This window comes from Procambarus clarkii, chromosome 85 (genome assembly GCF_040958095.1).
Source record: "Procambarus clarkii isolate CNS0578487 chromosome 85, FALCON_Pclarkii_2.0, whole genome shotgun sequence".
Taxonomy (NCBI): domain Eukaryota; kingdom Metazoa; phylum Arthropoda; class Malacostraca; order Decapoda; family Cambaridae; genus Procambarus; species Procambarus clarkii.
The window spans coordinates 17,479,650-17,492,958 of NC_091234.1; the positions used below are offsets into that span (position 1 = coordinate 17,479,650).

The 13,309-nt window shown below is 48.7% G+C and overlaps 1 protein-coding gene across 1 annotated transcript in view; it reads left to right on the forward strand.

Moving 5' to 3' along the window:
• Positions 1-13,309, forward strand: part of LOC123746651 (plexin-B) — a 206,755-nt gene that overhangs the window by 12,096 nt on the left and 181,350 nt on the right. The window contains exon 5 of the mRNA XM_069316872.1: positions 3,498-3,598. Within this exon, the coding sequence (XP_069172973.1) occupies positions 3,498-3,598 (101 nt within the window). The remainder of the gene's footprint in view (positions 1-3,497; positions 3,599-13,309) is intronic.

The following is a 13,309-nucleotide window of genomic DNA, read 5'->3' on the forward strand; positions in this document are numbered from 1 at the left end:
GGCTCCACCAGGTACCACCAGGCATTGCCAGGCTCCACCAAGCATTGCCAGGCTCCACCAGGCTCTACCAGGCTCCACCAGGCTCCACCAGGCTGACCTAACCATCCTGTGTGAAGGGGATGTTGAGACATCACCTAGCTAGTTCTTGACACACACTGTACTCTCCTACATATAGTCTAGGGCAGCTGCATAAATACACATGTACCTAAATGTGTTACTGTCCCTCTGCTATCTACCTTGCAAAGCCCATTAGACAGCTGTCCCCCGTTGGCTAACTACCAAACTCTCACAGCTGGCTCACTATCAAGCAGCTCTCACCGCAGCGGTGCTACCAGCCGGCCGGCCGGCTGGCTTAGTACCAACCAGCCGGCCCCACGCTACACCCTCAACCAGATGGAATTTCAGTGTCCTGTTTCCCACGCTTTGTGCGAGGTGACATGACAGGGTAACTGTAATTGTGGCTTGGTAAGGTGTGTGGGGCTTGGTAAGATGTAAGGAGTATTGTATATCTTGGATTAATGGGAATTAAAAGATGGTTGTACACTGCTACTTTGACTCTTCCTTGGTAGAGTAGAGGGTGTGAGTGTGCAACCCGTTCTCGCAAATTCGTAAAGTCAATATTGACTTATTAACTACGTGCATAGGTGATATACTAAACATAATAGATACCCTTAAAAAGATTCATAGAAAACACCGACCTTACCTAACCTTGTTAGTATCTTAAGATAAGCATCTTATTGCTTCGTAATTACAATTATTACTTAACCTATACCTATTATAGGTTAGGTAATAATTGTAATTACGAAGCAACAAGATGCTTATCTTAACATACTAAGTAGGTTAGGTAAGGTTGGTGTTTTCTATGAAGCTTTTCAAGGGAAACTATTATGTTAAGTATGTCACCTATGCACATATTTAATAAGTCAATATTGACTTATTAAATTTGCGAGAACGGGTTGGAGTGTGGTGCTTGTAGCTGCGGTTGCTGTCTGCGGTTGTGACCTGGTTGGGGTGCTGTCTGCGGTTGTGACCTGGTTGGGGTGCTGTCTGCGGTTGTGACCTGGTTGGGGTGCTGTCTGCGGTTGTGACATGGTTGGGGTGCTGTCTGCGGTTGTGACATGGTTGGGGTGCTGTCTGCGGTTGTGACATGGTTGGGGTGCTGTCTGCGGTTGTGACATGGTTGGGGTGCTGTCTGCGGTTGTGACATGGTTGGGGTGCTGTCTGCGGTTGTGACATGGTTGGGGTGCTGTCTGCGGTTGTGACATGGTTGGGGTGCTGTCTGCGGTTGTGACATGGTTGGGGTGCTGTCTGCGGTTGTGACATGGTTGGGGTGCTGTCTGCGGTTGTGACATGGTTGGGGTGCTGTCTGCGGTTGTGACATGGTTGGGGTGCTGTCTGCGGTTGTGACATGGTTGGGGTGCTGTCTGCGGTTGTGACATGGTTGGGGTGCTGTCTGCGGTTGTGACATGGTTGGGGTGCTGTCTGCGGTTGTGACATGGTTGGGGTGCTGTCTGCGGTTGTGACATGGTTGGGGTGCTGTCTGCGGTTGTGACATGGTTGGGGTGCTGTCTGCGGTTGTGACATGGTTGGGGTGCTGTCTGCGGTTGTGACCTGGTTGGGGTGCTGTCTGCGGTCACGAGGTAGAACTAGGGGTGGTAACGACACGGTAGCATTACTGATGGGCCAGTTTCTGCTGCTGCCTCACAGGTGCCAGCCATCCACCAGGCGGAGCAGCAGCCACAGCAGCAGCAGCAGCAGCAGCCACAGCCACAGCAGCAGCAGCAGCTGCTCCTTGTGGTTTCCGGGACTCATCTGCGTGACCCCTGGCCTCTGCCGCTCCCATACCACTACACATTTGTTATAATCCATTTGCGGTGAAGCTTTTTTTCAATGGAGAGTCTTTACGAGAGCTGCGTTTGCCTCGCCGCTGCTTCCGCCTCGCTCACTTATAATAATAAATACTCCCATCTCCCGAGTATTTATTTTCCGTGCAGAAACATCCGGGCACACTAACGCGGCCGCTCGTTACCGCGAATTGAGTCATTATGCCATTAGCGGGTTTTTACGGCTTCCGCGGCGACGCTACTGAGCCTTCGTCACATAAAGACCACCATCAAGCACCGGGGTTGGTCCTTGTCACCTACACACAACGGCCGCTAGGGTCCTGGGGCCAGATTCATGAAGTAGTTAGGCAAGTACTTACGAACCTGTCCATCTTCTCTCACTCTTTGGCGGCTTTGTTTATAATTATTAAACAGTTAATGAGCTCCGAAGCACCAGGAGGCTGTTTATAACAATAACAACAGTTGATTGGCAAGTTTTCATGCTTGTAAACTGTTTAATAAATGTAATCAAAGCCGTTAAAGATTGAGGAAAGATATACAGGTTTGTAAGTGCTTACGTAACTGCTTCGTGAATCTGGCCCCAGGCTACCGTTGACCTATGCTCCCTCGAACGAGTCCTTGGAGTACTTACGAACGCAAGTACTTACGAACGTGTACATCTTTCCTCAAAATTTGACGGCTTTGGTTACAATTATTAAACAGTTTACAAGCATGAAAACTTGCCAATCAACTGTTGTTATTGTTATAAACAGCCTCCTGGTGCTTCGGAGCTCATTAACTGTTTAATAATTATAAACAAAGCCGCCAAAGAGTGAGAAAAGATGTACAGGTTCGTAAGTGCTTGCGTAACTGCTTCGTGAATCTGGCCCCTGGTAAATGTGGTTTGTGTCTAGGCCAGTGGCAACGCAGAGTATATTTGAGCTGTAGTGAGGTTATGGCAGCCGCCACTGGCAAGTGACCCGTTTCTAAGACTGACTGCTAATAACTAGCACTCTGGAATATCATTTATATTATCTTTGTGCACCTTACCGTCTCTCTCTCCGCGATATATGTATCTAAACTGTCGCTTTTTTGTTTGACAAGACGTTATCGACAGAGCCCCGCACATGAGGGGTAATGTCGGTACGGTGGACGACCATAAACATTGTGTAATGAACGCAAAAGTATATATGTAGGGAGGGGAGCCGGTCGGCCGAGCGGACAGCACGCTAGACTTGTGATCCTGTGGTCCTGGGTTCGATCCCAGGCGCCGGCGAGAAACAATGGACAGAGTTTCTTTCACCCTATGCCCCTGTTACCTAGCAGTAAAATAGGTACCTGGGTGTTAGTCAGCTGTCACGGGCTGCTTCCTGGGGGTGGAGGCCTGGTCGAAGACCGGGCCGCGGGGACACTAAAAGCCCCGAAATCATCTCAAGATAACCTCAAGATATGTGTACGTCTGATACCATACTACTTGTGTAAAGGAGGAAATGTATACGTTTATCTCTCAGAATGTTTGGTAATATGTTTATTGCTTGTGATGTGTGTCTATGTATGTATTAACACGATGTACTGAACGGGGTGAGAATAGCTTGAGCTACCTCATCCCTTTGTGTGTATTTTACCTCAATAAACTTATTTCAATTTTGTGATGAATGTTTTTGTGTCTTGCAGGTGACCAAGTACCGGGTTGAGAGCTGCGCCGTCTACACCAACTGTTCCTCGTGTCTGGGGGCGCGGGACCCCTACTGTGGCTGGTGCTCACTGGAGAAAAGGTCAGTTTATCTAACTTGATACACCTTCAGGGATTTTTTTTATCTAACTTGATACACCTTCAGGGATTTTTTTTATCTAACTTGATACACCTTCAGGGATTATCTAATTTGATAAACCTTCAGGGATTATTATCTAACATGATACATCTTTAAGGATTATCATATAACATATACACCTTTAGGGATTTTTATCTAACTTGCTACACATTCAGGGATTATTATCTAACATGATACACCTTTAGGGATTTTTTTTATCTTTGTAAGCTTCAATCCCGGTGATTCACTTGGGCTTTTTTTTTCTACCACAGACGTGGCCAGACATTTACAATGCTAACCAGCATATATACATTTTCTTCTGTCCTCCATGGACAGGGTTAGAGATGTGTTAAACATATACTTCAAGGGTTTATTGAACACTCAACCACAGAAGGTGACTTCTCGTCTGCAAGGGATAGGTGTACTTCTCGTCTGCAAGGGATAGGTGTACTTCTCGTCTGCAAGGGATACGTGTACTTGCTAATGTTGGGACCGATCAGCACCTTCTCCAGGTCACTTACAAGACATCACAGACGCCGACCATTCACGTGTCTCCCTCATTGTGTACCTGTGTACCTTTGTGTACCTCCTCGTGCCTTCATCCTGGCCATATATGGTGTGTGCAGCATCCTTGTTTCTTCTCCCCCCCCCCACATGAGGTCATCGAGCGGTGGATTGCCAACGCCGTGTTTTGCTCAACTCATCAACTTCAAACCTCCTCCATCACTGTGTTTGGTCGTCATGGTGTTTATCGAAGCCCCACTCTTGCCTTACTCTTCTCAGGGATTTACAATGCTCAGTTGTGTGTGTGTGTGTGTGTGTGTGTGTGTGTGTGTGTGTGTGTGTGTGTGTGTGTGTGTGTGTGTGTGTGTGTGTGTGTGTGTGTGTGTGTGTGTACTCATCTATTTGTGCTTGCGGGGGTTGAGCTCTGGCTCTTTGGTCCTGCCTGTTAACCGTCAATCAACTGGTGTACAGGTTCCTGAGCCTATTGGGCTCTATCATATCTACACTTGAAACTGTGTATGGAGTCAGCCTCCACCACATCACTGCCTAATGCATTCCGTGTGTGTGTGTGTGCGTGTCTGTCTTCTCATCTCGTTAGGTGTTCACAAGTGTCCACGTAAGTGTTTTTTTGTTAAACTCATCACTTATCTAAAGTGAACAGGTGTACACACACACCAAGTAATTACAATGTTACTTTATAAATGGAATATGTTGCTTGCAATTAGTAGTAACAGGTATAGTGGGAAATCAAAAACTTTCTAAGATGAGACTTACGGCTTGTTGCAGACATTACGTCTCATCTGATCACGTTTAATCAAACTTAAATGCCGTAAGTCTGATTGCCTCCCTGACGGCCTCTTTTTCAAGCAAACAAGTGCCAGGGAGAAGGCATTTTAGCAGTGCCAAGGAAGGGTCTTTAAGGGAGAATATGGAGTAACACTTTGGCACTGTCCAGTACAATGGCTGCCTCTTGGCGGCGTCTAGCAGACAGCAGGGGAGGAAGGCTGAGAGAATTATTGGACCGCCATCAATTTCCTTATCGATGCCTTTGGACACTTGATGAATAGAGTGGCATTGGACAGGAATGGAGTGCGGTAGGCGGTGGGGAGGCGCTGGTGGGTGAAGACTTGAGGTGGACAGGAGTCCCAAATCTACACAGTAAAATATCAACGTACTGGAGTGAACGATATGGAAGAAAATGCAGAATAGAACCAGTGAAGATCAGAGGTGCCATAGGCACAATCAGAGAACACTGTATAAACATCAGAGGTCCGCGGTTGTTCAACGTCCTACCAGCGAGCATAAGAAATATTGCTGGAACAACTGTGGACATCTTCAAGAGAAAACTAGATTGTTTTCTTCAAGGAGTGCCGGAGCAACCGGGCTGTGGTGGGTATGTGGGCCTGCGGGCCGCTCCAAGCAACAGCCTGGTGGACCAAACTCTCACAAGTCAAGCCTGGCCTCGGGCCGGGCTTGGGGAGTAGAACAACTCCCAGAACCCCATCAAGCAGGTATCAAGCAGATAAGCCATGTTGTATCCTTGGGAACCCCACTTGCCTTTCTCTTAGACATCCACACGTACGACCTGCTGGACACAGCCCCGCTCCTGTGCCAGGTAAGTCCATAACGGGCTCACCATAGCCCGTGCTACTTGGAACTTGTTCCGAGTAGCTGAATCTATAACAACACCAACCTGCTACCACCCTCTCTGCGCCTCATGTAATTACCTAAGTGTAGTTACAGGATGAGAGCTACGCTCGTGGTGTCCCGTCTTCCCAGCACTCTTTGTCATATAACGCTTTGAAACTACTGGTGTGTGTGTGTGTGTGTGTGTGTGTGTGTGTGTGTGTGTGTGTGTGTGTGTGTGTGTGTGTGTGTGTGTGTGTGTGTGTGTGTGTGTTCTACCTCCACCTTCAAGATCCCATCTCCCATTCCATCTCACACCTACCTCTTCATCCCTTCACATGTTTTTACAGCTGTCATTTCCTCGTTTGAACCTTCACTTCCATTCCCATCGGCGCGTGAAGAGTACGTCACAGGACCGAGGACTTCGGGGCACACGCTCGCGCACGGGTGGCTTGCCGCGACCCAGCAGATTACTGCGCGAAAGACAGATGATCTCGCGCTTTTCTGTATACTAGGACGGGTATGTGAGGAGGCACAAGGAGGTGGGAAGACGCAGAGACGAGTGCAAATACTTCTGGACAGCCTGTAGCGCCTGCCGAATGCCAGGTCCTTAAGATGTTTGTGTTCGTTCGTCGCGGGATCACGTAGTTTCCACCGCCAGACGATGAGGGTGTTGAAGGAGCAGACTGTGAATGTGAAGACGGCGACGATTTCTGTCCAGTTTGTTGAAAATCCGACGATTCCTGTTTACAGTTTGTTGAAAATCCGACGATTCCTGTTTACAGTTTGTTGAAAATGCGACGATTCCTGTTTACAGTTTGTTGAAAATGCGACGATTCCTGTTTACAGTTTGTTGAAAATACGACGATTCCTGTTTACAGTTTGTTGAAAATACGACGATTCCTGTTCACAATTTGTTGAAAATCCGACGATTCCTGTTTACAGTTTGTTGAAAATACGACGATTCCTGTTTACAGTTTGTTGAAAATGCGACGATTCCTGTTTACAGTTTGTTGAAAATACGACGATTCCTGTTTACAGTTTGTTGAAAATACGACGATTCCTGTTTACAGTTTGTTGAAAATACGACGATTCCTGTTTACAGTTTGTTGAAAATACGACGATTCCTGTTTACAGTTTGTTGAAAATACGACGATTCCTGTTCACAATTTGTTGAAAATCCGACGATTCCTGTTTACAGTTTGTTGAAAATACGACGATTCCTGTTTACAGTTTGTTGAAAAGACGTTGATTCCTGTTTACAGTTTGTTGAAAATACGACGATTCCTGTTTACAGTTTGTTGAAAAGACGTTGATTCCTGTTTACAGTTTGTTGAAAATACGACGATTCGTGTTCATAGTTTGTTGAAAATACGACGATTCCTGTTCATAGTTTGTTGAAAATACGACGATTCCTGTTCATAGTTTGTTGAAAATACGACGATTCCTGTTCATAGTTTGTTGAAAATACGACGATTCCTGCTTACAGTTTGTTGAAAATACGTTGGAGCTTCAAGCTCCAGCCAGCACCACCAAGAACTCACCGCTGTAGCACAGGAATACCTGTAATGGCTTTATACAATTTATTGGTCAGGTTAGAGAGGGTCGGCGCTGTAGCGATAATTTGGAGGAGTGGCTTAGCCGTGTCCTGCCTTCTGCCATGACAGATAATTAAACACAGGAGCTTAAGTTGAGGATAAGATTGCGTTGTCTCGTAACTTGAGGGGCGGCCTCTCGACCCTCCGATGTACTGTCGTCTTTGTGGAGACTTTGCATAAAGCTCAGACAGCCACAGCCGCCACCTCCTCCCACCACTTATAATACAGTGGTTTATATTCATGAGATTTAAGAGATCTGGTCCTATGCTGAGCTGGGTGCAAGCACTTATTTTGCTGTCCGCGCCTGTTGTGCTTTGACTCAGGCGAGTCTGTCTCTGTCTGTCTGTCTCTGTCTGTCTCTGTCTGTCTCTGTCTGTCTGTCTCTGTCTGTCTGTCTCTGTCTGTCTGTCTCTGTCTGTCTGTCTCTGTCTGTCTGTCTCTGTCTGTCTGTCTCTGTCTGTCTGTCTCTGTCTGTCTGTCTCTGTCTGTCTGTCTCTGTCTGTCTGTCTGTCTGTCTGTTTTTTTCTCTCTTGATCTTTTTCTCTTTCTCTTTCTCTCGCGCTCTTTCTCTCTCTCATTCTGTCTTTCTCTTTGAGTTCTCGTAGTACATAATTATGGATCAAGTACGTGCTCACATCTTAAACTCCATTGATGGTAATTTCTGAATTTCGGGATTTTTTCCTCATTCAGTTACACAGTGACGCATAGTAAGTGAGCATGTCTGCTGAAAGAGTTTGTGTAGTCAGTTCTACATGAGCAGGTGGTGCAAACTCTCATTAGAGCTGCTTGTAGCGAGCCGCTGGAAGAGGGGGTAGCCGCTGGAAGAGGGGGTAGCCGCTGGAAGAGGGGGTAGCCGCTGGAAGAGGGGGTAGCCGCTGGAAGAGGGGGGTAGCCGCTGGAAGAGGGGGGTAGCCGCTGGAAGAGGGGGTAGCCGCTGGAAGAGGGGGTAGCCGCTGGAAGAGGGGGTAGCCGCTGGAAGAGGGGGTAGCCGCTGGAAGAGGTGGGTAGCCGCTGGAAGAGGGGGGTAGCCGCTGGAAGAGGGGGGTAGCCGCTGGAAGAGGTGGGTAGCCGCTGGAAGAGGGGGGTAGCCGCTGGAAGAGGGGGGTAGCCGCTGGAAGAGGGGGTAGCCTTTGGAAGATGGGGTAGCCTCTGGAAGAGGGGGTAGCCTTTGGAAGACGGGGGGGTAGCCTTTGGAATGGGGAGGTAGCCTTTGGAAGTCTGCTGACCTTACTGGTGTTAAAGGAAGTTTCTTTTATCGTGTTATTGCGTCGCATCAGAGTATAAGTAGTGGTACTTAAGAGTACTGCTTTCCTACTAAATGTTACGTGGGGAACGACTTAACAACCATACAGGTTGTTAACGACCCACGCGGCGTGGCGCGTCCGGTGGCGGGAAGTCTGTTGGCCAATCAGAATCCCCGGGCGAGGCAATTGGTTCAGGTCAGAACCTGGTTAGGACAGTACTCTACACTCTTCCTCCCTGTCGACACGGCCTAGTTGTATGACCAGCCTTATGGCGGAGTTGTGACGAGATGATCCACTCTCTTGTGAACTACGACCCGTGGAAGATGGTGACTTGTCGACGCCGTAGGGAGGGTTAAGGATCTACCGTCGACATCACGATGATAATATTGAGCCACGAGAAGGTAGAGAAGTTCTACAGACGATTGCGTTAGCTGTATGTATATACCGTCGTGTTAGTGAAGTTGGCCCGAGGGTCTAAACTATAGTTATCAGAGTAATTATACACTAGAAAAGCATAAATGTGTTGGGCTATGTAATCGACAGTTCGGTCCAAACACTTGGTAATCCATAGATGTGTGGGTCTTCCTACACGATAACGATGGAGTGAACTAGGTTGAACAGCTTCAGGCACCCCCATTCTTCCCCCTTCCCCACAGCCAACACCAGTTTCCTTCCTGTCCTCCCCTGTCCCTTTCCCTCCTATTCCCCAGTCCTTCCTTCTATCCGATTAGCTATCCTCTACCCCCCACAAATGCCCCCTCTTCTCAACACTTTCTCTATCCTCTTCACAGTCTCTAACCTCCCCCCCCCACTATCCATCCCTCCATCTCTCTCGATTATGTCTCTCATCCCTTCGTCATTCACTGTCCATAGCGGGATAGGTTTTTAGGGGGATAGGACACGAGGGGGTGTGGTCCATGTGGTGGCTTTTGTGAAGGCCTGCTGGACGTGGCAGGTCTTCAGAAGTTAAGTTGTAGAAGTCTAGGCTTTCTGGTCCTGTCCTGGGTCGAGCGCTCGGCCAGTTGCGGCCGAAACATGTGAAGGAAAAATATATTCAACTAAGGGAATGAAGCAGAAGGAATGAAGTGAAGCGGGAGAATGAATGAAATGGCACAGGTTAAATGAAGTGAATGAAGAGGAATAATAGCGGAATGTGAGCGGGGAAAGTGAGACGTGAGGACTGTTGGTGACACGTGTTGGGTGTTGATGAACACATTTGACGTGTGTATGTGAGCGAGGGGGGTGGGGGGGTGGAATTGGATGACGGGTTATCTTGAGATAATTTCGGGCCTTTTTAGTGTCTCCGCGGCCCGGTCCTCGACCAGGCCTCCACCCCCAGGAAGCAGCCCGTGACAGCTGCTATTTTACTGCTAGGTAACAGGGGCATAGGGTGAAAGAAACTCTGCCCATTGTTTCTCATACATACATGTACATATATATATACGTATACATATACATATCTAATCACCCACACAAATACACACATCAATAATCTTGTCACAAGTGACCAACAAAGGGAGTGTGGGTTGCAAGAGAGTGTAGGGAACAAGGGGGCAGGTAAGGGTTGACGGGTGAGGGGGGGGGTGCGGTTGTGTGGGTGAGAGGGGGCAAGGAGCAAGTGGGACCACTTACGGGAGAGGCCCAGGGTGTTGTGGCGGCAAGGGAGTGGGACAAAGGCCAACATGGGCTGTGCATTAGGCCCACCACCACCCAGCCTTCTTCTGCTGGGGATTATGTCCACGTTGTAGAAATAGTCTAAGTTACTCTTATCATTTTGAGATGTATTTCTTTGTCTCAATAAATATCTTAAGGTTATCTTGATGATTTCGGGGCTTTAGTGTCCCCGCGGCCCGGTCCTCGACCAGGCCTCCACCCCCAGGAAGCAGTCCGTGACAGCTGACTAACACCCAGGTACCTATTTTACTGCTAGGTAACAGGGGCATAGGGTGAAAGAAACTACCAATTGTTTCTCGCCGGCGCCTGGGATCGAACCCAGGACCACAGGATCACAAGTCCAGTGTGCTGTCCGCTCGGCCGATCGGCTCCCTGTACTCACCTAGTTCTCACCTAGTTGTGTTTGCGGGGGTTGAGCTCTGGCTCTTTGGTCCCGCCTCTCAACCGTCAATCAACAGGTGTACAGATTCCTGAGCCTATTGGGCTCTGTCATATCTACACTTGAAACTGTGTATGGAGTCAGGACACACAGGACACACCGGATACACACCTGTGTGTGTCCGGTGTGTCTGATGTTTCTCAGTTACTCCTTAATCTATTGCAAAGCATCTTGCCTGGCATCTCGGCATGTTTCTTCTGGGCTAGTACAGGATGAACAACCCAGCGGGTTTTCTTCCTATTGGGGAGTGTTGTACATGCTGCTATGGCGATGTGACCACTCACAGGATGTGTGACGCTGCCCAATAAACTCGCCCCTCGGGGCAAGTAGTAGTCCACACGGACACGTGTGGACTACCCACCAACCTTGCCAGGTTCCGGTGGTAAGGTGGTAGTGATAGTTGATGATAGTGGAAGATGGTGGTATTGGTTAGTGTTGATAGTGGTAGAGTGGTGGTGGCCAGCATTAATACTGGCTGCGTCAAGAGAGACATAAACGCTGGGACACAGCCCCGGCTGTTAGTCTCCAGCCGGAGGTCTCGACTCAAGTGCAGAAGAGTTCCAGGAACGCCAAGAATGGCGCCTCGCGCGGTTTGCTGCCACGTTTTGGAACATTTTTTGACGCGGCATTATTACCGGGATATTCTGGAGAAACTTCTGGCTTGTGCTATTGTCCCTGGGTGCTTGGCTGCTGTCCTTTGTGTATGTCCTCGCGGGGTTGTGCTCGCACGACTAGACATCACTCGAGTACCGATTGTCAGGCTAGAGGAGCCTTCATCATCGCATCCTGAAGGAGCACACCCTTGGAACCCCTTGGAGTGTGGATATGTGGGCCTGCGGGCCGCTCCAAGCATCAGCCTGGTGGACCAAACTCTCACAAGTCAAGTCTGGCCTTGGGCCGGGCTTGGGGAGTAGAATTACTCCCAGAACCCCATCAACCAGGTATCAACCAGTGTCAGCCTCTGTTCCTCTCTCCCACACTGCTGGGGGGCTGATCCTGCTACAAGTTCAAGTGACAACTCCAGCCTCCTCTTGGAACTCCAAGGCAGAATGTCGACACGAAGATCATAGCAACTTCTTGGCTTTATTGAAATTGTTTTCAGGGAGTCTTCAATAATTGAGAATGCCAGAAAGGAAGGAGGGTTATTAAGGGGGAGGGGGCAGAGGAGTTAGATGTACTCTATAGCACAATTACCACAATTACTCGCCTGGTTGTGGTTGCGGGGGTTGAGCTTTGGCTCTTTGGTCCCGCCTCGACTGTCAATCCACTGGAGTACAGATTACTGAGCCTGTTGGGTTCTATCATATCAAAATTTAATATGGTGGTGGTGTATCAAATATGTAATGTATGTAGGATGTGGATGGGATGTTTAAAGGACATGAAGGAAGGGTGTATAATGTAGATTGTGTGTAGGATGTGGTGTGTAATGCTTGTAGAAGGGGAGGAGCAAAACTCAGCCTGGTGGAACAAACTCTCACAAGTCAAGCCTGGCTTCGGGCCGGGCTTGGGGAAGTAGAACAACTCCCAGAACCCCATCAACCAGGGGGGGCGTCTTGTGCTTGCAGGGGGGTGAATGTGATGAGGGTTGAGGTTGGGAAGGTTATGGGGGGGGGGATTGATTGATTGATTGATTGAAGATTAAGCCACCCAAAAGGTGGCACGGGCAAGAATAGCCCGCAAGTGGTGGCCCTTTTGAGCCATTACCAGTATCAAGAGCTGATACTGGAGATCTGTGGAGGTGCGACTGCACCCTGCGTGACGGGAGATGTCTCCCGTCGAGGGGGGGGGGGGGGGGTTTGGTTGACTAGACCACCAACCTCGAGACGTAGTCAGAAACCGGGCTTCTGGGGGACATTGATCCTCGGAATCCCCCTCAAGGTAATATGAAGGTAAATGGGCTACCTATTTACCTACCTACCTACCTACCTTTTGTGGGTTCCGGGAATGAGTCTTCCCGCTGCCAGGGAAGACACCTTGAGCCGGTCGGCCGAGCGGACAGCACGCTGGACTTGTGATCCTGTGGTCCTGGGTTCGATCCCGGGCGCCGACGAGAAACAATGGGCAGAGTTTCTTTCACCCTATGCCCCTGTTACCTAGCAGTAAAATAGGTACCTGGGTGTTAATCAGCTGTCATGGGCTGCTTCCTGGGGATGGAGGCCTGGTCGAGGACCGGGCCGCGGGGACACTAAAAAAAAAAAGCCCCGAAATCATCTCAAGATAACCTCAAGATAACTGCCCGTCTCTCTTACTGGTTGGTGGTCTGATCCGTTAGGTTGTTAGTGCTGCAATGTTCTCGAGTTGGTGTTTTTAGAGAACTGACAATTTATTCTTTATATTTCGATGAAAAGTGTTTAGTCTTCATAATTTGAAGGTGGAGGTGGGGTCCCTCGATTGTTTCAAGCGCAGGTTGGACATGTATATGAGTGGGATTGGGTGGTTATAAATAGGAGCTGCCTCGTATGGGCCAATAGGCCTTCTGCAGTTACCTTTGTTCTTATGTTCTTATAATTACAGTTAGCTCTGAGTGTACTTAAGTCCTGCCCGCCTCCCCCCCCCCTTTGTTTTTACAGTGGGCTATTTTGCACATTGC